Here is a 27,945-nt window from a genome sequence, read left to right as displayed (position 1 = left end):
TTTTAATTTTATATAATAGACCAGAATGCCACACCTTATCAAATGCTTGACCTACACCTATAAAGGCAGCTGAACAATAACTTGTATTGTCTAAGCTCTCCTGTATCATTTTAACTACTCTCATTTAACTACTCTATGGGCCTGTTCTGTTGTATCATGTTTTGCCTAAAACCAAACTGATGAGCAGATACTACAGAATCTCCATCGATTAATGATTGTAGTCTTCTCAGAAGAAGCTTTTCAAACAGTTTGAAATACTAGATAAGAGCCTTATTGGTCTGCATAAGGTCAGCTGAGTGAGAGGCTACCCTGGTTTTGGGATGACAATTAGTTGAGCTCTTTTAAATTGAACCAGTATGTGTTCCGGGCTCAGTATGTTCTCAAGTAATCATGTTAATAATGTAATCTCTTTTCTTGGGAGTTAGCTCAGAATTTTCCCTGTAGTAAAATCATAGCCAGGAGACCAATGTTTACAAATTTGTTTTGAAAATATTGGTGAAATATTCTGTAAATGCCTCAGATTTTTCAATGTTACTTTTAACCCAGTTCCATCGGTTTTTAAAGTAGGGGGAGTGGATATCTTAGGCTACTTAACTCTTTAAGTTACTTTCCATAACGAATAGTCGGTAGCTTCGGTTGTTGGGAGAGACTGGGTATATTCTAAAAACCATTGTTTTTTTTTCAATTAAACAATAATCTTTTCAGATGCTGAGCAGCCCTGCTGAAGTTTGCCTTACCATTTGCATTTCTATTGTTTTGCCATATTATACTTAATCTTCTAATAAGTAGTGTAATAAAAGCCTATCTTGTAAACTGTTGAAGAACATTGCAAACAATCAATAAAGTAGTAATTACATTTTCTAAATCCTCAACAATTTTCAACGAATTGTTCAAATTCAAATTTTTCATTTAATGAATCACGAAATCGAACCCAGTTAGTAAATTTCTTGACATCAACTGTTGAAATTTAAAGATTTGTGTGTACTGAGATTTAGGCCTTAACTGAAAACAGGAAAAACGCCCGGGCTGATCAAAATCCGATCTGGCGTTGATTCTCTGGTCTCAGTCTCGTAAGATCAAAAAACTATTCCCTCATGATAACAATTTACCAATCTAATCTATAGCGTTGACTGTCCATATCAAATCTATAGTAACAAATTACAATAATAGATTGTGTGTCTTTGACCTTTTTCAAATCGTCTCTTTTTTATGTTTATGTTATCGTTCATATGTTCCATATCTATTTAACCAAAACCAACATAATCCTAACCTGTATTATTTTGTGCGGAAGGAAAAGTAATTTTAATTGGCTTCTTATAAAATTTAGGCATATTGTGTACAGCGTTTGATAAGAAGGGGGATAGAGATTATGCTGAAATTTATTTAAGAATGCATTATATATCAAATTTGTCAGGAAAGTGATATTTTTCTAAATATTGTGATCATATAGGCTATTGTAATGTCTATTTGTCTGTTAAGAACGTCCTTGCACGTCAGAGATAATTGTTTAAACATGTAAGTTTCTTATGCAATGTGGTTTTAATTCATGGTTTGACTTATTTTGTTTTTCCAGAATCAGATTACTTATTTAAAAGAAACTTGACGATTTTATATACATCATAACCAAAATTATATAAAATCCTACCCTTATTAGTGTAACAGCAGGTGAAAGAAATTATTTGAATAAGATGATGTAATAAAAAGTATAATATAGACTGTGTATCTCTGTAATCACCTCCTTTGATTGTATTATGTCAAAGATAGTGATTATAGAGATATACAAGTCTATTACATTTTTTATTACATCATCTTATAAATATATTAATATGCTTATGATTGAATTTCTGCCTGAACTGATTAATTCTAGAAGTGGCTTTTAAACTTACTGTAGTGCCAGAGTGTTTTAGAGTATCCGCTAATCTAAACATGTTTTGTCAATTTATTTTTGTGTGTAGAACATGATAAATGGATCCGATCCTTTATATAGATATTGACAAACGATATTATTAAATTATAACCATCAATATAACAAACCAATACTGATTAATTAATGTGAAAAATAATGGTATCAGTGAACAAACATTTACATTACAACAAATAAACATTACAGGTAATGTAAATGTATATTGAACAGTGTGATTTCACACTCAAATTACGTGTTATAATAAAAGAAAGTAATGTATTACAATTTCAACAAACATTGAACGACTTGGATTGACGCAGAAGTTCTAATGCAGCAACCAACAAAATGATTGCTGTTGAAACAGCTGTGTCATAATCACTGCTAAATGACAATATGTATATATAATGTTTAAGTCGTATACACTAAATTTATGGAAATGGCATAAAATTATGTGACAAACATATATTTTAGATTTTTTTTCTTTCCAAGTTAGGTTCATAACAGAATTCTGAAGTAAATAATCAAATACTTTTTTCATATAGTTTTTAAAGTGAAAATTAGGCAGAGTATGATAAGCGACCTAGTTTTTTACATTGATTAGTAAAATCATCCCCAAGATCTGTACTCTAGCTTGACTATCTTTGTAATAATGGCTTTTATCTTTAACTATAATGTTTTTATTTCAAAAGTTGTAAGATTAATGTTTAGGAATATTATCCAATTTATTACATTTATTAATTTAGATGCAGCCGTTGGAAACATAACACAAGAAAACTTCAAAGTCCAGGATTACAGTTGCCTTACTACTTGAGAAGTACTTTAAAAACATCTAACTGGAATCATTCACGATGGCCAGGAAAAAGACAAATGGTAAATTCAATAGAAAACCATTTCCAAGACAAATATGCTCTAAGCCGGCTATGGAAGCCCTTGGCTTTCACAATAATAGTAAGTAAACAAGTTTGAATTATAATTCAATGTATAAAATAGAATATTATATAATATGCAATGATTGTGTAAATGTTTAAATGTCTAATTTACAATCTGAATGTTGTTTAAAAAGAGTCACTGACTAACAACAGCCTAATTATATGTATGAAACTAATTATTATGTTAGTGAAATATAAAATAGGCTGTTTTTATCCAAGTCTGGTGTGCTGAGAGAAGTAGTCAGCTGCTTAGGAGTATTGAGTAAAAGGTATAGTCCCCTTTCAGGATCCCATTTGTACCACTAGCTCTAACTTGTTACAATGGCAATCACCACAACACATTATTGTCAATAATGAATGAGATAGTGAAGACCATTGATATTACAATCTCCTTACTGATTACACATTTTGAAGATAAGTTCATTTATCCAGTGATAACCCCAGGGTTTCAATTCAAATCACAATAAGGGTGTGCCAGAAGGCATTTATTTTACCACTACCATCCCTGTTTCTGATTGGTCCATTTTTGCCACCTGTAACTTCAGTCTAATGTGGACCATGTGTACTCCAACTGAAGTTTTTTTATTATAGTCCAAGAGGCGAGAAAAAAATTGACATTGTATTAGAACATTACTTAATTTTTTTATGAAATCGATAGAATTCCTATAAGTAGCCTAAGGGATTGATTATCAGTGTTACAATCAAAAAGGGAATTTAGCGGAAAAGTTAAAAATACAAATTAGTTTATGTCATATTTTTTACCTTGACTCACTCAATACCAACTGTCTTGTCATTTGTGTAATATGATAGTTTTTTCAGCATCAACCAACTCATATTACTTAAAGATATTACCAATGACAACAGCTGTTTCCCATGCCTTCGCACGCTTTTCACACGCTTTGCCTACATATAAGGACTTCTCGTTCAAGTGAATTATATTTCCAATGCCGAAGTAGAGTGTGTCATGTTGCCATGATGAAGAAAATATGTCAAAAGTATGTTTATAGGAATTGTACATGTACATGTACTTTATTATAAAGTGATCTAACATTCAAGCTTTAACACATTCGAGTCTACGCTCGAGCCAGACGCGAGCGCCATTGTTTAAACCCCCCGCCGGCGCTCGAGCGTGACTCGAGCACAGCTTTGCCGATTGATATACGGAGTTGCTCGAGTGATATTCGAGTGCCGTCTGCTGTATTAGAAAGCCAGCTTTAATGGTTAGTTCAGAAAAATTCCGCTAGGCGCTACTACGTCATACCCGCTTGAGGCTTTTGTTTATCCACTGACGTGGCCTGGCGCGTCGTCAGTCTGTCTATGACAACAATCATTTTTATAGCATTTGAAATTTTTTGGCAATTAAAATAATTATTTGTAAATGTGTATATAGTAAATGCCTTTAAAAAAATTGAAATTACTTGTTTTATTTATTCAAAAGTTAGTTTACAAGTAACACAAGACATGCGGGAGTTTTTATTTTTCTTACAAAAATGTAAGTTTTGAAATTTTTTTAAAATTAATTAGATTTTATAGGAATACAGTTTTACATATCATTTTAAAGAGGAAAGATAGAACTTTCAAGAAAATATAATATCTTATACATAATATTTAACAGTTTTCTAAAAAAATAATCTGAAAACCAATTAATTTATGCAGACCGGGTTATAAAAACAGCAAATAGCGAGCCAGACTCCAATGTGTTAAGTTCAACCAGAAATGTATTTAAAAAACAAATATACATCATAACTTAGTGCCTTCAAATAGTGTTTGGCTATTTAATATAGGTAACTGTCATGTAGTTGAATTTTTTAATGTGCAGGCACTTTGAAAACTTTTATTTTTTGCAGCACTGCCTGGTGGCGAGTTACATCAATGGGCATTGTTTCTGAGTATCAATGTCATTTATACCTCGAAAAGTCGGATTAATCGGGACCGCGGCCGATCCGGGTTAATGAAAATCCGGGTTAACGAAAATCTGGGTTAGCCGGAGAATTAAGTTAGGTAAAAATTAATAAAATACGGAGTACTTACAGATAAACTCCATTATAATTGTAAAAACATCAATCATATGCACATTTAATTATTATTAATCCTTACAGTACAATTATAACTGTTCATTTCCTGGTAAAAAACTCAGTCAGCTTTGGTTTTGCCAATGTCGTCTGCCGCTTGCGTGCTGTGCGATCCCGCAGTCTCTTCAACATGAGCAATTCAGCCGGCGATGTTTCTCTGCCCCTAACCACAGAGTAATGTCATTTTCATCGACTTCAGAGTAGCCATTAATATTTTGGAACATATCCAAAAGTTCTTGGGGCTGGACATCGCCTGGAGAGTCATTTTCCATATTATAGTTCCCCACTGGTTGAATTATATTTTTAGGCAAGTCGCATACACCCTTCCACAGTTTTTTCCAAGATTTAATTAAGCTGATTCTAGTCACTTGTTCCCAAGATTCTGCAATCATATACATTACAGTTTTCACATTAAATTTTTTGAGAATCTCAACTACACCGTGTTCTCCTTCATTGTCAATGATTGTGCTTAGCATCTGTCTTCTGTAAACCTTCTTGATTTTCTCGAGAACCCCCTGGTCCATGGGCTGTAATAGCGCTGTTACATTATGCTGCAAAAACTTGACGGTAATGTCCCCACTGACCAGCACATCTGCAGACGGATGTGAAGGAGCATTATCAATTATTAGGACAGCTTTAATTGGCAACCCACAATCTTTTAAATATTTCGTCACACCTGGAACAAACCAATCAAAAAACCAGTTTTTAAAAGTGTTGCTGTCCATCCATGCACTTTTTTGAGACTTGTAGACAGCTGGTAGAGAATCCCAATTTACGTTTTTCAGTGCTCGCGGATTTTTCGCTTTTCCTATTAAGAGTAGAGGAAATTTATGCTTCCCTGAAGCATTGCTGCAGGCCATTATTGTCAATCTGTCTTTGCTTTGTTTGTATCCCTTTGCGTCTTTTTCAGTTTTGAGGTCAAAGTTTTGCTCGGCAACATTCTGTAAAACAGACCCGTCTCATCGGCGTTATATATTTGATCTGCCGTTAAATCTTCTTCTTTAACAAAATCCAAAAACTTGTTTTTATAGTCATCAGCAATTAAAATAATAGCAGTGCTGTTGTCCCCAGATAGACTTTCTCCTGTGATAGTAAGTTGGCGAATACCATGCCGTTTTTTTTCCACCTATCCAACCATCCTTGACTCGCAGTAAAATTTGGTTCACAATCAGGCAACTGTTTATTCAGCTTGATTGCCTTTACTTGAGTGATAGGCCCAGACACTGGCACACCACGTTCCCTTTCCACACAAAACCAAACATACAAAGCGTCGTCAAGAGTCTCGTTTTTAGCTTTTTTAGCTTTGCACCAATTGCCCAAACTGTTTTTTATCATCTTGAAACAAAATTCTTCGATTTTTGTCCTTTTTTTTCCAATCCGATACTGTAGATGTACCGACACCATAAGATGCTGCAATCGTTTTTAAAGATTCGTCTTTATCAATCCTACCTAATGCCTCTAGTCTCTTTTCCATTGTCACTACAACATTTTTACGTTTTGTTGCCATCACATAGATAAAAACAAACGCACAATACAAATGAAGCACACTATCTGAAGCACGATTGCAGAACAGAAGCAAACAATACAGTACACTACACACACAATACGGGCACAAGCGAGCGGAGCGAGGTAGGAACCGGTACTGAGGGGCCACACGTGGGTGAGGATTTGGGGAAATACGCGTCTGTTATTGTTTCTGAGAATCCGGGACAATGACCGCCGTGTGCCATGAGTCACACACTCACTGTCGTACAGTCGCATCAAATACTCATGCAACATCGATTCACAAATACTATACCACTCAAAAATATTACGTTTTTATTATTGAAATGTTTGTCTGATTTTTTATTTTTTAATTGAAAATCGGTCCGGGTTAGCCGGACTTCCGGGTTAACGGGGTCGACTTATCGGGGTTGTACTGTATTCTGTTTGATTTATTTCAATAAAATTGTAATGCCGCTGGAAAAAAATGTTTTGTCCCAAGTTTGGTTATTATCTACAGGCTGCGTAATATAAAATATATAAAAGATCTAAATTGTGGGTTATGAGATCCTTTGAGGTAAGGGAGTAATAACATTTTTCAAAAAGACCCAAATAGAATTTAAAATTAAGTATTGTAGAACACAGGTGTTTAAAGAAAAGAAGATATTGTGAATAAGTTAAGTTGATTTTTAACAAAGAGTGTATGATGTTGAAGGTGAGTGGAACAAGCATGGCCGGGGCAGCCATATGGCAGTATGAGAATGTCAGGTCCCAGGCTATCCAAGCCAAGAGGTGGTGGGGCGGATTCCACACTCCCAAGTATGTAAGTGATTAATTTAATAATTTGTATTAAATTGTTAAAGGGTGTATAAAAGCATGCAGCTGCTTTTGAAATGTTAAATAATTTAGTACTTCACCCTAAAATCTCATTATGGTTATCTTTTTTTAAATTAAGTTAGCTATTCAATTGTAATTTTTGTTGGTATTTTTCATGAAAATAATGATAAGGTTTGTTTTGCAATTCTCGATAACCACATGAACCTGCAAAATTTAGTCTTTCTCCCAATATTTTTTCTCTTAGTACGGTACATTACATATTCTCCTGTGTCTGTTTTGTGAAGTACATACAAGATTGACCATGTAATACATAATCACAATTTGTTATATAGAAATATTGATAAATATAGGTTATGTACATCTATGAAATACTTTAATAATATCCATAAAACAATGTAGCAATTTGTTTATTGATTTTGAAATAGCATCTGTTAATATTAACCCTATGCACTCGGAGACATTATTTATAATCTGGCCTTAGAGCTCTTATGGCCAGCTCTACTAGCCGCTGCCATTTTGTCGAAAGCGTGGATTAATTTGTGCTGTAATGTTATCTCAGCTCGTATGTCCATTTGTACTGGCCAAGATATAATACGTCCATAGCTCGTAAGGCGAGCACCACTGGCCATTAAACATAGCAGTTATATTCTAATCTTCTCTTTTTTTATAATGAATGGTGAGTGCTGAAATCTATCGAGCAGCTTTATTTTAAGTAATTTTTTTGTAAAGCAGTAAATTTGAAATAAGCCTATAATTCTTCTCTAAACACTGACTGTAAATAAGACAAATGACGTGTTGTGGGCCTATACACTGAAGTGATAGAAACTTAGAAAATTTTACTAAAAGACATCTCCTAACTATGCTTGACTACACATAGGTATGTATTTTTAAAAGTCTTATTCTGTAAAAAATGTTAAGACTGAGCTAAATGTAAAATAGTTGTCTTAATATAACATAACTGTAAAAGCCTACTTTATAACATTTTATTTACATATCTTTATTAACACGTTCGCTGCGGCAAGAGCGGCCAATGATGTACCCGATATGCGGCAAAATTCGAACTTGCGATTTTCGTTGAATTGGCGCTATTTTGGTTTGATGCGCTATAAAATAATGATATTCGATTATATTACGTTCTTATGCGTTCGTAATCATCAGGACTGTCCGGACAGTGGCCCGCATTTTTGGCATGGCATCATTTATGTTAACATATGATGGGCTATATAACATTTAACTATGACTTACCAAATGTGTTGTGTGATGTCCAAAAGTAACAAGAATACTTCAATCGACTTTGATATGCATCAGTTTCCGTTGCTAGACAACGCTACTGTCCGGACAGTAGTCCTGCACATAGCGTAAAACACCCACAGAGCCCACTGTGCAGATCGCCGACGCGTGCTGTCCGCACAGTAAAACAAATAAAAGTATCATTTAAATGAATTTACTAAGGAGACAATACATACTGTATACAAAAAATCAAAATATATGTGTATACTGTGTACAATCAAAATATTGACACCACACATATAGATACTCGTAAAATCGCAATACCGGTAAAAGATTACCTTATTTTTAATTTAGTATTAATAACCTATCCACAATTTGTAAACAAGCCTAGCTGCTAATATGTCTACTCACGAAAACAATAACACAAGGGAAAAGAAATTAGGAACACGTGTTTTATTGTTGTCCTACTGGTTCATAATAGCAATAAACATGTGAAATTTCAGCTGTTTTGCTGGCACTGTCGGGACAGTAGGCCCGCATTTCTAGGACGAACTGACGTATCAGAAAGTGAGTATATTTCATCTAGAACAAGCTTGAAAAGTTTCCGACAATTCCCCCAAGATCGCAGCACGTGACAAGCGAAACGAATAAGCAATGCATTGTGCGTATCAGCACTGTCCGGACAGTGCCTCGCAGTTTTGGCGAGGGTCACGGGACTGTCCGAACAGTGGCCCGCAGCGAACTTGTTAGCAATATACGTATATGAGTTTATTTCCCAAATGTATGTTTATCTTTGTATCAGAAATTCAATAAAAATAAATTTAAAATCATTTTTCATTTCTTCTTTAAACGTTTTTAATAAATATGCAAATAACGCGGAGGAAATGGAAAAATAATTCCGATCTGGGGAGGCAAACAACAAATATGGCCCCACCGGGCTGTCAATAAAAGTAGCGAGGTCGTCTGTACTAGCCATAAGAGTTGCAAGGACAAACTACAACAAAACTAATGCAAGCTGTCTCCAACCTTGGTGTGGCCAGTGCTGTTTGACTTTCGAACCCAAAGGCTTAACTTTCCACTTGGTGAAAACTATTTCATTTTGGCATTTAACAAATTTCTGCTTAGTGAGTTTGTACTCACTGTTGTTGTGTCGTAGCGTAAATCTTATGAATAAAAATTTATCACAAAATGTATTGCTAAGCACCAATCTCAAGAACAGTTTGACTAATTCGCCTAATTCTTTTTGTAAAATAATCATTGAAATCCGAGGAAGGTTTATATGAAAAGAAAGATTGGGAAAGTTACTTGGAATATAGAATATTTTTGAATTATGTTAACCCATTGGGGATCTTATTGTTTTGGCACGCGGGCATGAATTAATTTACGGTCAGCGGCGCACGAATAGCAATGGTGCGCCACATCGTATCACTCGCTATTTTATACTAGAAAATTCAGCTGTGAAGGTATTCGTTCAGATGGAAGACGGGGTATCCGTGATGTAGGAACGATAACACGCGAGCAAGGCTCCGGGGTGGCAGGGATGATGTCTGAATCATAGTCTAAATAAAGTGGCTCGGGCGAAGCGATTACAACATCTGGGCCATTGTCTAGACTAAATCCGCCAACATGTACGTCTGCATCGTTTAGTTCTGTGTTACTAACCTCAAAAGTATTATAATAACAACTGAGGAAAACACCCAATTAGAAGCGCCATAAAGCAGAGAGTAAACTCATATGAATGATTTTTCAACTTCGACATACAACTGCGATCTGTAGGATATTTATAAAACTTTTGAAAACTCTAAACATAGACCGTTATTAAACACTCTTAATTGACAAGTGAAGACGATCACCCGATCTATCAGACATTTATAGAACTATTTGGAGGGAAACTTAAAAGCAGACCGCTTTTGCACCTGAGCTCGTCATCGTGCCGTTTGCCTGGCCGCTGCGTGACGAGCCCAGCTCATCAGTGATCCGCAATGGGTTAAATAATCCAAATTTAACTGATACTAATGACACTTTCAACTAAAGTTTTACAAAGTGCAGTAAACATCTGTTTACATTTGAATTTTATATAATATTAAGTATACAGTACTTGATCACTAGTGTAATGCAGATAGCAAAAACAAAGTTTATATCTAACTTATACTCCATATCGCGCCAATGATGAATTTTAAAAACATACAATACATTATAATTTTATTTAAAAACCAACCTTTTCACTTGAAAAGGTTATCATTTGGTTTCATATGTATTTTTATGTATTCCTAATAAGCTTTATATTTAAAAAAATTACATAATATTTTACAACTTTTTGTTAGCTTGAAGTTATAAAGTTGGAATAGAAATATGTGTAAAAAACCCTAAAAATATGTAAATTACATATAAAACAAAAATACAACTGTTATAAATTCATGTTATCTGAACAGAATGTTATTCTCCAATATTTTCTGGAAAAAAACAATGCATAATACATCATAGTTGCTGTTATATATGTATTTTTAAATATAAAAAGAAAAATACCTTACGCAACACACAAAAACACCCTGCCATTAACAAGTGAAATGACTGCCACTAGTAAAGATTAACTTCTTACTTATTAAGTATGCAGTTGTGTTAGAGGGTATCCCCAAATCATTGGTACCCTTTTATTGGTCCACATGGCGATTTTATGCAGTCAAATAATTTGACCAAATAATATCATCTGTTTGAATGTTTATTTTTTCATATCCCATAAAATCAAAAGTTTGAATTACATTATTTTTTTCCACAATCATTGTACAGCCTCAAATTGCTCATGGATAGCATTGATGAGCATTTCTACGTTATGATCCTGTGCAAAATCACCTCATTACAGCATTTTCTACTAGGACCATGGCACAAAGACATTAGACACATTGTCATCACATTCATGCTGTTCACCTTCATGATTAAAATCTCCACATTTTCTACTATACATTCAGTGAAATGTCATTTATGTACCTTACGTTTTTCTCACTATCAGTAATACTGTCACTAGATGTGTGATACTTACTACCTACATCTGAGGGAAAAAAATCACTAAGTTGAGAATCATCACTATTTTGGCCACAAATCATCTGGCCTATTTCACTGTTTGTATGTAAGATCAATGAGTATTTCACTTGTCTTCTTTTCATTCCATTGTAAACAGTACTCTATTGAGCACTATAACTACAACACACTAGTCCATACTAAACTTCATTGTAATTTTGAGGTTATTCCTATGTAGAGTTGAACGTGTGTGTTGTATCACACATCCACGGCCTGGTGAGAGATGACATGCACAGAAAATGTCAGTCCACAGAAAGAAATATGGTCTTTATAGATACTATGGGCAATTGGGCATAATCGTCAAAGTGTTCAAGTTAGAAAAACGATAATAAAATGTTGTAATCCAATTGTATATTTAATAAGTGGTATTTGGTTACATTACATAAAGAAAACATAATTTAAAGAACAACTCAATAAAACAACATGTAATGTATCTATTTTAAATTAAATAACCACCTAATTAATTATTATTATCAAAATTTAACATTGACATCACAACATTTAACATTTATTCACCTGTTTTGGGCCTCGTCGGGTTGACGATATCGTGGCATAGGGTATGGGACGATAGCTTTGTATGAATGGTGATGGATGAATGTCTGTTAATTTCCTTGTAAGTTTTATTCTATTTATTTATTTTTAATAATATAGAGAACCTTTATTTCATTTTGTTACTTTATATAATTAGAGATTATAATTTTTGAATGTAAAATAGTAATGTAAACTGTATTGTAGCTCTTGTTTAAAGTAATAGTATAGTTTTATTAATTTATGGTTAGGTGTAAGAGAGGACTTAATAGTCCTAACCTCACCAATTGAATATGTTTTACGTTGTATTAAATAAAGACATTTTTCATTTCATTTACTACTCTGTTATTATTGTATTTGTTAATGTGAAAGAAACTTGGTATTAAAATTTTCATCAAAGTGTAACCTCCAATAATAGTACATATTTCATAAAACTTTGAGTTATTAAGGTTGAACATATTATATGGTGCCATATTGAAACCTAAAATAATATTTACCTGAAACATTTAAAAACTAGTCTTAATTAAACTAAATATTTTGCAAAGTTTGAATTTAACTTTATTCAATTTAAAGATTCTTTATAAAAAAGTATATGACAGATTTGCTTAGTAAACTAACTTATGTTGACCTGCTTCATCAACTTGTGATGTTTGATAGAGTCATTTCTGGTTACTCTATATATAATATTTGGGATAGATTTAGCAGGAAGCATGCACTCTGTGTACACTGTTTTCATTAAACTATAGACAATTAAAGATAGCTACTTACTACATCTAAATCTTAAAAATATTATAATTGATATTGAAATAAACAGTCTTCATATGAACAGGGTCAGTTTCGTCAACACATGTACAACTGGTGGCATAGTCTGAGTGTTGGAGACAAGACGTTTGTACCGATCTGTGCCATCAATGTTCTGGTATTCCTGGCGTGGATGGTGCCGCGTTGGCAGCCCATCATGACTAAATACTTCACTGCAGGATTGGCATCAGGTACTACATCTGTCTGTCTTTATATTGACAATAATGTGATAAGCTTATTCAGGGTCCCCACACGACTGTGAAAACCGTAAAACTGTGAATTTAATGTACATACTGTGAAAATCTGTACAACTTACGATTAAATGAATCAACTTGCGTCATCGCCATGACTTTCATAAGGTGCGGTTAACACCTGAGCGAGAATCGCACAAGCCTAATCGTGCGACTCGTAATGATCGGTCTTGCTAGTGTACCAGATTTCATTTCATTTCATGAAATAGTTCAATCGTAAACAACCACCACTACTACTAGATCATAGCCAACAGCGGCGTGTCACAGTCCCGTGATGACATAGTAGTGTTGAACGGTTCACACTGGCTTCCAGTTGTCGCAGTCGATCGTGTTGAACCTTGTGGGCATGCCAACCTTTCTCGAAATATGAATCTCGGTTGGAGAGGTGTCCACACATTTCTTGCTCGTGTGAACCGCTCCTTCGAGCTGATTAGTAGTAAGAGCTCTGATATAATACGGGTGGCAAATTTTATTCCCTCTTATGCTCATTATTTAACAAACCATACCGTTGGACGCATATTGTCCCTTGCTGTTTGTGTCATAGCCAATACCTAAAATCAACTCCTACTTTTAGATGCATCCGTCCATTTCTGCACAAATCGTCAACATTGTTAGTGAGATAAGGAAAGTTTTAAATAGTTCCACCATTTCGCCGCGTCTGAGAAACGAAACGCTTCTGTATTCAATATTAGTTGAGATGCGAGAACCAGCAACAGATGCCTAAGTGCCGAGGCCTAGGCCATTGCAAGTGCTTGTCACACATTTTGGCACTAGATACTGAAATCGGCCACTCCATGTGAAAAACGCCATCTTTTTCAATTTTTATTCGTAATGTTTATGAAAACTATCTCTCATAAAATTACTATTGGCAACCCTGTTATATGTACATTTACCATTGTTAAGTTTCAGAACAAAACTGAAGCACTACGTAGTGTGAATTTTCATTTGCTCTCACTTTTTAGGTATGTGTAATAAAATTTATATCTACACTAATGTATTTTTCATTTCCAAATAGAGGTTACTTTCTGGATAACCCTTTTACATAATCACTGCTCTTTTTAATCCTACTTAACTTTTATATGAGATCAAACTAATATCTTTTTAGAATCCAATTAAATCGTTTTAGATGACATTAAATTATAACAAACTTTAGTTGCTTATTCAAGAGATATCCATTACAAAACTTTGAGACTAACAATTGCTGACAGATTTTATGGACTGGAACCAGCTTCAGTTATGTTGCATAGTTACTACCATTGTCTAAAGTCGTGCAAAATATTTTCAAAATTTAAATATCGATTACTTTATTGTATATAACAAAATTCTAATATCCTTGGAAGTGATATTTCGGACGAGTAACTTAATTTCGTTATATGTTGTATTATATGAAAATTAAGTTGCAATTGAGATATACATTTATGAACCTTCTGATTTTGCTACTGGCAATTGACTCTTTAGATTGAAAATTTCTGGCAATCGTTGGGAATATTAATGATGACAAATTTTTTTAATTCTATGTAACCTTTCAATCTATTGTACATTAAACATGAATGTTGTGCAAATATATTATTTAGTATTTTCTTATGAATGTATGGTGAAGCATTACTTGGAGGTGTTTACAGATTGTTATCTATTGTACATTAAAAATGAATGTTGTGCAAATATATTATTTAGTATTTTCTTATGAATGTATGGTGAAGCATTATTTGGAGGTGTTTACAGATTGTTATCTATTGTACATTAAACATGAATGTTGTGCAAATATATTATTTAGTATTTTCTTATGAATGTATGGTGAAGCATTACTTGGAGATGTTTACAGATTGTTATCTATTGTACATTAAACATGAATGTTGTGCAAATATATTATTTAGTATTTTCTTATGAATGTATGGTGAAGCATTACTTGGAGGTGTTTACAGATTGTTTGTACCCCACAAATATTTCTTAGTAAAATATAGAATTGTTGTAGGAGCTCTCTGCTGGCCCATGCTCCTGTCTGTGTTCAGCCACTACAGTATTCTGCATCTCGGAGCCAACATGTTTGTTTTACATAGCTTTTCTGACAGTAAGTTAATTTGTATTTTCTTGAATTTGTTGTGTTGTTTACTTTTAAATTGTATATTTACTTACAAGATTAGACTGGCAATTTTTATATGGGCAATTAAGGACTTACCTGGTACAAAAAAATCCTTCACCACCCTCTCACGATGTAACATATCCTATCAAAGTTCTTAATATTTTTATTGACCACATAGCACATTCATTCATAATTTTGATAGTCATATATTAAGTAATAAAAAATAGTATGACGTTTTTATCCTTCAGTCAGTGAAAAGAGCTGAATTTTTACTGAATCTAATAGTCTTTTTGACTGCAGGTAAGTATACATTTAATAGATTATATACACATTTTACTTACATTTATTCGAAGCTCTGAAGTGAACAAAACACATTACCGACCTCCATTTGCAAACAAAACTAATGGAAGACAACGACTGAGCTTATTCTACCAGATGTTTATTGTATTACTGTGACAACAACAAAACAACAGACCTAGCTGAGAGCATTCAAACACATTCTAGCAGAAATCTCAAGAAATACAATGGTTATTGCTAAACACAAACAGAGCGCAGCGTGTGTGCCTTTACACCTCTGATCCACTAAGCAGTAGGACAAAATCTGTGCCTTTCGCCCACAGTGGGACAATATATAATTTTTGTCTTGTGCATTTAACAACAGAAAAATTTGCAATTAAAAATATGGATGTTTTTCAGTATATTAAGGATATGTTCATTGGGCTATTTTGTGTTTCTCAGGTTGCACTTGGTCTGTAAAATAGGTATTTTATTAATGTTTTCATTTTAACATTGCTTGTATAATATCTGAATAATCATAGCAAAAGAGGCAACACATTTTAAATAAAACTATAATGGTTTAAATATATATTTAGTTCCCTGTAAGTTAACATTCATTGATAATATCAGAAGTTACATGTCAGGGCCAAGTGTTACAAAATATAAGATTTTAACTGCAACGTTATTAAAATAGTTCAAAACTATTTTGAAATGTTGGTTGCACCGAAAATCCGTTAGAATTACTTAGCTGTATGAACAACAGTATTGAACAGTGTTGTGTGTTTGACAGGGGCAGTCAGTGCTCTGGGCAGGGAGCAGTTTGTTGGACTCTATTTGTCTGCAGGGATGGTTTCTTCATTCACTAGCTATTTATTTAAAGCAATCATAAAGTCACCAACAAGTTCATTGGGCGCAGTAAGTGAAAACTATCAATTTTAATATAGTACAGTTAAACTTCTAAATTAATTGTAGACGTTACTTTTATGTGAATTTCAGGAATATTTATAGTTAACAACTTATACATACTAGTCTTCTCATAGTGTCAGGGTAGGCTGAGTGCAATGAAGGTGTCACAAAGTGGGATCGAATGCCAGTTTACCTGACAAAATCTTAAAATTCAAACTGTTACAATAGGGTTTTAATGTTAACAATATTCTATGGTACCAAAACACGACATATAAAAATTGAACTCTGGTTGCTCATCTCTCCTACTCTGTTACAGGAAGACTAATGTTTATTTAGCTCATACTGACAATCAATTTAAATGTAACTTTGCAGATTATTGTGTCTATTACATCCATAATTTGTTATAGAATGAAATTTTTACCATAAGTTAAATCATCAAACAGTTGTTTGAATATACACAAAGCTGATTTTACTGGTCTTAAATGTATGCTATATCAAATTACAAACACAACTTCTACATAAAATATAAAAATAAATTGAGAATGAAACGTTGTAATCTAACAAATTATATCAACACCAAACTGTATCTCAGGAGAAAAGTCACCTTCCTGCTTAAAAAAATTCGACCCACCAGGATCTACATTGTATCCAGACAGCACTGCAACGTTGACAGCCAAGATACATGCCAAATGTCTGCTAAAAAGTAAATGGGAGGTACATTTAGGATCACAGCACAGTCTGCTGCTGCACACCATGGGTTTGACATGGCAGAATATATTTTTAATACTGTATCCCCCTGGTCTTATGTGGAAGGGTAGCAAAAATGTGTACAATGCATTGCAGCAGAATTTAAAATAGTATGAGAAATTGATTCAATTGAGTTATGGTGTTCATGCATATGGAGGGAGAACCGGTGAAAAATGTTTCATCATTGTCTATCAAGTCTGTTATGATTAAGAAAGGTGTCCCAAAGAGAAAAAGATTGTATTTAGCAAGTTCTTGGTGTGTTAAAAGAAAACGGTTGTACATAGTTATTTTGAGAGAGCTCACACAGGTCCTATGGCAATGTTTTTTCCAGTGATAAAGATAAGTTAATGGCCCCAATAATCACATTTTTAATTCATCTTAAGTTAATATAATAATTTTACCTGTGCAGTGTATAGAAATATGTCCTTGCAATGTTTAATTTCCAAATTGAATTAGATATTTCACGCTTATTTCCCATACTTATATGTTTAATACTAATTACATTGTATCTATATAACTATAAAATATTGCGTATTCTTTGTATCAGTGATGGAGATTTACAAGTATAGGCTAAAGTTCAATAAAATTTAAAATTACTAATTTTTAAATTTTGCTAAACAAATTTATAAAATATTTTACAACACGTATGAATCCAAACGGTGTTATACATGTTTAGTCTGAAATATGCATATTACAGAAAACAAAAATGCCAAATATGTGATGTTTCTGACGAAGATAGCCTTGTTATCGAAAGGCCTCACACAAAAATAAAAGTATTAAATATTGGTTTTATGTTTTAATGTTATTAAGTTAATAGAGATTGTGTTTGCGGATGCTTCAACTTGTAGCGGTGGTAAATCGTGTGTTATGTATAATTGATTATAAAATTCCAGTCTATGCATCAATAGCGATGCAAATTATCTTATATATTATGGTATTTAATAATTACACTATTTTTACAATCACTAAGACAAATCTTACTTTAATTATTTACCTCTCGGCTTTTGGATTTCATTATGAGACATTTACGTAAATAGCAAGTGATTAAACTCTAAAGTTGGTCTATTAATTAGTCAATTGAAGTATTTGTGAAAAATGAAATTGACGTAAGTACAAATCTGATTGAATACACAACAGATGCAGTTTTGTTCCAGTCTGGTGCAGTGATGTGTATCCTTGGCTACTTCTGCTGCAGATATCCTGAGTCCAAGCTGGCTATCATATTCCTGCCAAATTTCAACTTTGAGGCCAGCTCGGTCAGTGTCAATGAGTACTTATGGTACTGTATGTAGATTAACTCTAGAAGTGATGGGTAAAGTTTCTGTAGTGAAACAATATTTAAGTCTATTGATCAGTATATTTGGAATAACTATGTGAATCAGCACTCTAGATGCAACATATATCACATTTTTAAGAATAAGTTGTATACAAATGTAAAAACCTAACAATTGTTCAAATTATATTTGAAAATTTAGTTTTTTTAAACATTTTAAATAACTAAATAAAAAAGTATGTGTCTAAATTGCGTTCTATAACTAACTTTCACTATCAAATCCAGAATATAACTTTTGTTCAAATTATTGCGCTGCTTTTAGGAATATAGTCTGTAACGCTTTAAAGACGTATAACATATAAAGACATTTACGACAATGTCACCCAAAGGTGAAGGGTGCCTTCCACTCAAAAAATTAAACAACAACCATCCTTTTATTATAATACACTTTCAGAACTGACATAAAAGCCCAGTATTGTAGCAGACACTGTAAGTCTTTACCTTTAATTGAAATATTTACAAAGCTGCGTGGACAATGTTGCTTAGTCCAATACTGTCCTTCATTCCTGTTACTGTTGAATTTTTTGTGGTTTATAATAGTTTATATATATTTTATTACAAGTTAAAAATCAAGTTACTGAATGTAATATTTATTTATTAGTAATAACTTATACCTTTATTGAACCAAAAGTCGTAACTTAAACAAAATGGCAAAATATAATTTATTTTATTTTAACATTTTGTAAATTTCATCTATACAATTGAACCATAAATTAGGATTTAATAAACAAGCAAGAGCTCAGTTCCTTTGTGATCTTAATGTCTATTCTGACTGGAAAATTATAGCTGGTTACTCATTTTTTGTATGCTACAGAGCCAAAACATCTAGCTACAAATTTCCAAGCTGTTTCCAGGATTTGTAGAGTCCAATCTATCTATGTTGATGTCACCCATTAAGATTAGTGGTTTTACATCACTTCTTACAAGGTTAACCCATTGCGGATCGTGAAAACGGCGCGCGCGCGGGCCTTAAATTACGAATTAATCCGTATTGCAACGCAGCACCCGCAGTGTTTGCACGCCTACCTGCCTGCTTAGCGCGCTCGCTAATTATACATGTTTTGTTTGTTTATGTTGTTATTTATGTTATATAAACATTATACAGATCATATTAGACAAGTATATTATACTAGAAGTATATTCAAGTATATTCATAAATATCCTCGGAAGCACTACTTTGAGCGTTTTTATTGATATTGAAATGATGTTGAAATAGAGTTTCCACATCCGGTGGTGTCCCAGGAACAATGTCTGAAATAGTCTGAACATCTGAATCATGGTCACTAGCCCGCTCGTCACTGTCAACATTAGTATCCGCGTAATTATGAAAACGTGGACAAATACGCGTGATAGAACCGTCTCCATCCTCAATAACACTATCGATATCACTTTCATCACTTCCACTTTCTAATAATAGTCTATCTAATTCAGATGATCGTAAATTGTCACCCATTTTATTTACGTACACGCACACGAGGCAAAGGAAAATAGAATGCCACGACTGTACGCCTCAGACAAACAATTTGTCGCAAATAATAACGTTATTGACCGATAACGAGGGGAGTATTTGTGGACGAGTATCAGAGATAAGATAGGAAGCCAGTCCAGGAAAACTGACTATAAATATCTCCGAGGCTTATAACAGCGATAAGCGTTCAAAACAAATGAGTCATCCGTACCACGTCATCCGCGTGAGGGTCACGTCATTGTGCTTTTGGTCCACGCCTCGCTCCGCGTCACCCTCACGTCGTTGATCCGCAATGGGTTAAGTATGTTTGATATGGCCTCTATTGCTTCCTTAGTTTTACTCGATGGTGGACGGTAAATGCCAAGAATGTGGAATGATTGCTTTTTTGAACTTACTTTAGCCAGTGTGGCTTCAAATACAAGTTCTTGACAGTAGTCCTTTACGTCAATTTGTTCCACTTCCAAGTCTTGCGTATCCTCAACATAAATGGCAACTCCTCCCAGCTTATGGACATGTCTACTAAACTCAGTTATTAGACTATAGCCCTTTAGGTTTATAAGTTTCAATTTGTCTGGATCAAGGCCATGTTCAGTTACAATCAGTATTGATGGATTTGCAGACTCGATGAAGTGGTTTAGTCTTTCTACTTTTCTTGATAGGCCTCTCACATTTTGGTGTAGAATGCTAAATTGCTGATTTACTGTGCTTGATATTTCATTCTTGAGTTTAGGAATACTCTGGGTTTGTACGCTTTCTTGTATCTGGTCTTTTTTTGGCCTTCTATTCCTAAAAAATAAGCATCCTGTACGTAGTCAGGGTTGGACGAACTGTAAATAGTTTTGTATTTATTTATGTTTTGCTCAAAAAAGTGTTCATATGTTTCTCCTGGATTTAGAAGTTTAGCAGTTGAGGATGGATTTGTGATCAGTTTCTGAGTGTGCACTGTCGCAGTTTTGTCATTTCCAGGAGTTTTTTTGTTAGCTAAGAGCTTAAAAATAGCAGTTTTCCCATTGCAGTTAGAGGGAAGAGATGATTGACCATTTACATCTTTGTATTTGGTTGTTTCCTGAGGAACAATATCAGGAGTTATATTTTTCATTTTACCATTCCGGGACTTGCTCTTGGCCATTTGAAGTGACACGCTAAAATGGTTCCTTCTAGCAGATGTTTTATTCCTGCTTGAGTTGTGCAAGGAGAGACAGGATGGCTTCATTCTGGGTGATTTTAATTGGCTTTGTGGCTGAGGTATAGGTTGTGTACTGAGGACCTGGGCTTGAAATTGAATTTGCAATGCTTGCATAGACCGTTCAATTTGGTCTTGACGAATTTTTAGCTCAGCCAAACCTACCAGATGAGATGGAGAAGGACTTTGGGTTGTTTTTCCTGAGTCGCATGTTTGTGTTGTTGACTCTGTATATGCCTTGGAGTCTGTTGGCAACTCAGACTTTTGGTCCAGTTTTAATTTGTTTACTATTCCTTGTAGGTGCTTAATTTCTTTTTCATAGTTTGAAATTATTGTTTCTTTTTCTCGATCATGTTCCTCAAACATTTGGATGAATTTGTCTTTCTGCAGCCTTTCGTTTGCCAGTTGCTGCTCAATCTCATTGAGAGTATCAACTAGAGTGGAGTTTCTTTGAATTAGAGCTTCTTGTCTACATTCCAATTCCTCTATTTTTGCTTCATACTGCATTTCTTTATTACTTGAAGAGGAACTGTCAACCTTTGGAATTAGAAGACTACCACTACCAGCCTCCAGAATAACAAGCTTAACCAAAACATCAATTGATTGCATTTGTACAAATCTACCGGAGGACAAATTGTGCTTCGACATTATTCAGGGTGGAATGTCGGATCATACTGGGCAGCTGTGCAGAATCCTAACTACAACAACAAATTACAATAAACAAGGCAGCTCATATAAAAGAAGTTTTAACAAACAAAACCTTGACTACTTAAAAAATGAACTTGCAAAAGAAACCTGGGATGAAGTGTATAATGCTCATGATGTTGAGCTGGCATATAATGCTTTTCACAAGATTGTGATCAATGCCCTAAACCTGGCCTGCCCAAACAAAATAGCTAGGACAAAACCAAAGGGGAAGCAGAAAACCGTATGATGATGAGGTGAATAAGTTAAGAGAAGATTTTCTTAAATCATTGCACATGTATGAACTCACAGGAACCACAAGAGATAAAGAAATAATGGCTGAAAAAAAGAAAACCTATGACCTCAAACTTCGAGATCTGAGACGTGATGCAGCCTATGAACACCTAATCAAATCAAATAACAAACCTAAAGCACTGTGGAGCATCATAAATGCAGAGAAGCAGAGAAGCCACTCCTCCAATGCTGCACTTCACTTGGAAATAGACTGGAAAACAGAAGAAAACCCGATGCTGATCGCTGAGCATCTTAACAACTACTTTTCGACAGTGGCAGATTTAACTTTGGAGGAAAGCAGGAATCAGTTTCACAATGTGTAAACAACCTTTGAAGGCATTATACATTCACAATGCAACCACACACTAAGCCTAACACTAACTGAGGAGAACGAGGTGTTAGAAACTATTGGATCACTGAAGCCAAAGCTCTCCTGTGGCATTGATGAAGTTCCATCAAAGATGGTAAAGCACTGTGCAAATCAGTTAGCCCCACCTATGGTTAGCATAATAAATAAATCATTTAGCAGTGGACAATTTCCCTCACTGTTAAAGGTGACCAAGGTATATCCCAAGCACAAAAAGGGCCCAGCAACAAGGGCAGAAAACTATCGACCAATATCGCTTGTATCCACTTTCTCAAAAATAATTGAGAAAATTGCACTAAAGAGAATGTTATTACAACTGGAAAGTCAAAACTTGATCACAGACAGCCAACATGGTTTTCTAAAGGGAAGGTCAACTGTCACTGCCATTACAAGTCTAGTAGAGTACATAACAGATCGGCTAGAGGAACAAAAGCATGTCTCGGCTGTGTTACTAGACTACAGTAAAGCCTTTGACTGTCTGGGGCATGACCTGATTCTAAACAAATTGTCAACACTAGGCTTTCAAGACACATCAAAAAAGTGGATAGCAAGTTATCTCCAAGGGCGCAGTCAAATTGTCGTGGTTCAAACGTCAGAGAAAGGCAAGAAATTAACTTTCAGATCTAAACCATATTTGATGAACAGAGAGGTGCCTCAGGGCTCAGTTTTGGGTCCCTTCTTCTTTGTACTGTTTACAAATGACCTCCCTATATACCTTGGCAACAATAACATAAAAACAATTATGTATGCTGATGACACGACATTGGTTCTGGCAAATGATAATGCACAAGAAATGTACTCACAGATATCATGCTCAACAAACAAAACAATTCAGTACTGCCTTCAGAACAACTTGGCTATAAACCCTTCAAAAACAATGCACATAAATTTTAGTAGGAAGCATGATCCAGTGTTAAAAAGCACAGATACTCTCCAAGAGAAACAAGCAAAGCTACTTGGTCTAACTATCGACTGTGGACTCACTTGGACAGCACACATAAATAATCTGTGTAAAAAGCTCAGCACAGGAATCTTTGTGATCAGAAGGATGAAGTGGATTGCAGGGCCTGAAGCAGCAAGGACAGCCTATTTTGCACTTGTTGAGTCTCATTTGCGGTATGGAGTTGCGGTGTGGGGAGGAACATCTGTAAATAATCTGAACAAAATTCTCATCCAACAAAAAAAGGCCATCAGAATTCTAGCAGATCTAAATCCACAAGACAGCTGCAGAGGAGCTTTTAAGTCTCTAAAAATACTGACCATTGTAGGTATATATGTCCTCTCAGTGATAACAGATGCAGACTGTATGGCAAATCAAAGAGGTGAGAACTTAACTCACATAACACCAGGAGGGCCACAGACTTCATTCTCCCTCCACACCGCACTACCAAGTACAGCAAGAAGCCAACATACACAGGATGCAAGATGTACAATGCATTGCCGCAGCATTTGAAAAGGCTCAGTGGGAAAAATCTCAAGAGAAGTCTCCAGAACTGGTTGATGGAACAACTTTTGTACACCGTGAAAGAATATTATGAACTTACAAAACCTAATTTGTAAAGCAAGAGACATGAAGATATATTTCTTTGTAAAATTTTATTGGACGCCATTACATGTCTTAATGATAATGTGAATAAAGAGATTCTGATTCTGATTCTGATTCTGATTGCTATGTATGCTTTGTCAATCAGCTTCATGTTCAGGAATATTTATTTGTATTCACACACCAGTCACATAGTTTTGAAACACAATTAGTAAACTTTTCTTAAATATGGCATTTGCAAGTCTGAATCATATACAGTGAAACTGTAAAATATACACTTCAATTCTTTATAACTATATGTGTTTTTAAATGAGAGTTGAAACAGTTAATTTTGCTACATTTCTAAAAGAAGTGAAATACTAATTATACTTTTTGATTTAAGAATTTTAATTTGTTACAGGGTTTAAAAGCTCTTCTTTGTATGGACACAGTGGGATGCCTGCTCAGATGGTCTTTCTTTGACCACGCTGCACATTTGGGTGGCTCTCTCTGTGGCATGTAAGTAGATCTCTTCATCATGCAACTAGATAAAATGCACAACAGACAACATCCTAGCCCGGAGAGCGACTTCCAATAGACATAAGTTTATATTTTTTAATTTTTATATAGGTGGAAATTCTCACTAAATTTCAACCTTGTAAGTTAACCTTTATTGTATTGTCTTTAATGATGAAATACTAATGAAAGCAAACACAATAAATGTGAAAATAACAATGAAAGCAAGTATTTGATAATGCTATTATAACTGTTATAATTTACATATAAATGTAATAGAATAGATTTATTTTTGAATATGATTTTGTTCAAGATATAGAGTAATAAAATAAACGTTTTGGTTTAGAACAAAAAAAATATTGATTGGTACATTGTACAAAATCTTCTCTGCTATTTGAAAAGCAGTCATTCGTTAATTTCCAGTCCAGTTAATTTAGGACAGGTGGTAACATCATCTGGGATATGAGTGATATCCAAATCAGTATCACCTACAGAGTATAGAATTTCTAGTTTAATTCAGTTATTTGTTTGTAAGATTGTTACAAAAGTAACAACAAATTGTTGCATCTTAATAACTAAACATTTATATTAATAATAATTTAATTTAAAACACACCAAAAATGTCCTTAACTAAAATGCGTAAGCTGCAAAATTCATTACAAATCTATGCATTATCAAACAAATAGTTATACATTAAAAACACAAAAACAATAACTAAAATACAGGTGTTGCATTGTGATAGAACTGACCAATATTTCACTTATACTATAGTAGGCCTTAATAATAATTATTTAACAGCTTCTACATATTTTAATTCAGGAAGATATTTAAAAATTTTGAAATTTCATTATTAAGTTGGTTAACTATATAAATAGGACTCTTCCCATTCCTTCAATGAGATGTTGAAGGCAATCTTTAGGGACGTTGCCCCATTCTTCTTTTACAGTGGCTTCCAGTTAATCCATGCTGCTAGGTGCTGGATCTCTGGTGCAAATACCCCTTTTCACCATGTTCTGTGGAGGCTGTTCCGACATCATGGAGGTAGTCCATTACAATCCGAGCATTGTGTGGATGCGCATTGTTGTGCATAAGGATGAAGTCATTACCGATAAAGGGAGCGTATGGCATCACATACTCTTCCAAAATGTCTGCCACATACCTTTGAGCATTCAGAGCTGGACTAGGTACACTCATCAATTCTGTGTGAGCCTCATAAGAAAATCCACTCCAAAACATAATCAACCCACTTCCAAAAGGCTCTCCTGGTGACACACAGGCTTCAGAAAATCTCTCTCTTTCACGTCACCACACACATTGATGCCCATCAGGACCAAACAGACTTTCTCTGGTCTTGTCTATAAAAATACATACTTCCAATCTTGCAATGCCCAATGGCGATGATCTTGAGCAAATTGAAGACGAACTCTTCAATGATTTCTGATTAGTCTTCGGCCAATAGTAGGTCTTCTACCTCCTAAGATAAATTCAAGGAGACGGCGTCAAATTGTTGGAGCAGGAATATTGATGTTGCGAGCAGCCCTGGCCAGTCCTTGTAATTGAGAACTCGTGACAGTCCGATTCCTTAAAGCACTAACTCTCAAAAACTGATCATCTCTTTGGTTTGTTGCTCTAGGCTTTACCCATGTTTTCTATGATCAGATTCAGTCTCGTGGAAATGAGAGACAGTCCTAATAACAGTCACCTAGACACTGCATTGTAAGAAATTCCAGCTTCCACTAGAGCCCTCGCTCTACCTCGGATTTGTTCAAAAACAATGTTGATCCATAAATAAATGAAACAACCACTCTACACAAAATCTGGATAGAAATGATTAAATATCTTCCTCTATTCAACTGAAAACAAAGAACAGATAAGCTGGGCAAAGGTAAACAATAAGGGGATAAGGTTAACATTTTTCAGTTACTGATGACATCAGATTGAAAGAAATAATTTCTTTATCCCTTGTAGGTATTATCTGTTGTACTTGGAGGCTAAAATAAACAATTAATATCAAAATAATATTAAACTCTTGTTTAAATTGTTGTATTAGAAGAAATGATAAGGCATGTGATAATTTTGAGCAGGAGTGTATAGTAATGAATTGTATTAGCAATATATTGAATTTTATTATACTCAGTATGCGAAAGAACAAAAGGCAAGATGAAGGGGTCTGGATGTCAAAGAACCAAACTGCTGAGCCTCGAAGGCTCTGTGTTCTTTCCCAACCATCTTTCAAGCAGAAATGAGAAGCATAAATACATGTTTGCAAGCAAAAGAGAAAGAAATACAGTATAATACTCCTATGCTTCAATTTCGATAGTATCACCTAGTGAATACGACAGTATTTTTAAATGACCTTTATTCCATAGTACTATCCAATAGTATTAAAATACGGATCATGACACATACATAACATGTTTTCTGCAAAATGTAAATGCCACAGACAGAAAATACCTTGAGTATTGCTCTGTGAATGTTCTAATGTGTACATAGTGGCACTTTTTCACCATTTACATGCACAATGCTGCAGCACTTAAAGATGTAATAAAATATTGTAGCTTTTAGTAAAATGTTAAATTAATTCCATTACATTAAATAATATGCCTATTAACGTTTGAACCCTTCCCATATTACAAGAAATCTTGTGCAGTTAAATTTGCTCAAAAATCGTATCTCAGGATATCTCCTATTTAAGTTTTTGATTTTTATTGTGAATTGTAGTTTGTAAAACCGGTGATAGAATGCACTAAAATGTTAATTCAATGTCAGACAACAGCTGAACTCCATTCATTGTTCTTGGCTTCCTGTTATGGATCCGAAACTGGTTTTTGTCGCTACTGTCCACCATTTTAGAATTGTACACTGGTGCGTTTGACAAGTTTCTCTGTACCAGTGATTGCTTGTGCAACTCTTGAGACTGGACATGTAAGCTTTGTTCTGTGTAATGTAGCGACTAATAGGAGTTTTATTTATAAGAAATAATGACTCTTTCTGTATTAACAGTGAATTCTTTTTAGTTTTATATTAAACTAATTATAAAAATGGCTAACCCAGATGATGAAAACTTTGATCAATTGTCAGAGACATTATAAAACATATAAAAATCTTGAAAAAATTCATGTTTTATATCCTCTATACACTTCAGAAATCTAAATTCAAATAGAACTTTATACAAATAAACAAAATTCTTTTTATTGTATTAGCACACTAGAGGGAAGTAATTTGGCGTTCTAAGGGATAAGGATAGAGATGTCTATTAAAACATTGTTTGTATTTTTTCCTCATACAAACTTCATTCTGATACTGTGTTGTGTTGTGTTGTAGAGCCTGGTACTACTGGGGCCAAGAGTACATCTGGAGGAAGAGGGAACCTCTCATCTCTTTTTGGCACAAACTAAGAGGACCAGTACAATAATAATTTTTTGTTTATAAATTACTAAAATAAAATTTATTACATTTTA

General features: G+C 34.2%; 1 protein-coding gene across 2 annotated transcripts; it reads left to right on the top strand.

Annotated features, from left to right (window-relative positions):
* The first annotated feature begins 1,088 nt into the window (after positions 1 to 1,088).
* On the top strand, positions 1,089 to 27,945 carry LOC124359570 (presenilins-associated rhomboid-like protein, mitochondrial). 2 transcript variants are annotated; one of them, XM_046812437.1, is made up of 9 exons: positions 1,089 to 1,515; positions 2,647 to 2,851; positions 7,102 to 7,205; positions 12,886 to 13,048; positions 15,081 to 15,176; positions 16,255 to 16,379; positions 18,272 to 18,373; positions 24,390 to 24,487; positions 27,809 to 27,945. In XM_046812437.1, the coding sequence occupies exons 4-9, from the start codon at positions 12,904 to 12,906 to the stop codon at positions 27,897 to 27,899; spliced, it is 657 nt and encodes a 218-aa protein (XP_046668393.1). In that variant the 5' UTR covers positions 1,089 to 1,515; positions 2,647 to 2,851; positions 7,102 to 7,205; positions 12,886 to 12,903; the 3' UTR covers positions 27,900 to 27,945. The 2 variants fall into 2 exon arrangements, with proteins under 2 accessions (XP_046668393.1, XP_046668392.1); XM_046812436.1 differs by having other exon boundaries at positions 1,099 to 1,515; positions 7,102 to 7,209.

The sequence above is a fragment of the Homalodisca vitripennis genome, chromosome 4 (assembly GCF_021130785.1).
Source record: "Homalodisca vitripennis isolate AUS2020 chromosome 4, UT_GWSS_2.1, whole genome shotgun sequence".
In the NCBI taxonomy this organism is placed as follows: Eukaryota; Metazoa; Arthropoda; class Insecta; order Hemiptera; family Cicadellidae; genus Homalodisca; species Homalodisca vitripennis.
This window is presented reverse-complemented; position numbering and strand designations above follow the sequence as displayed.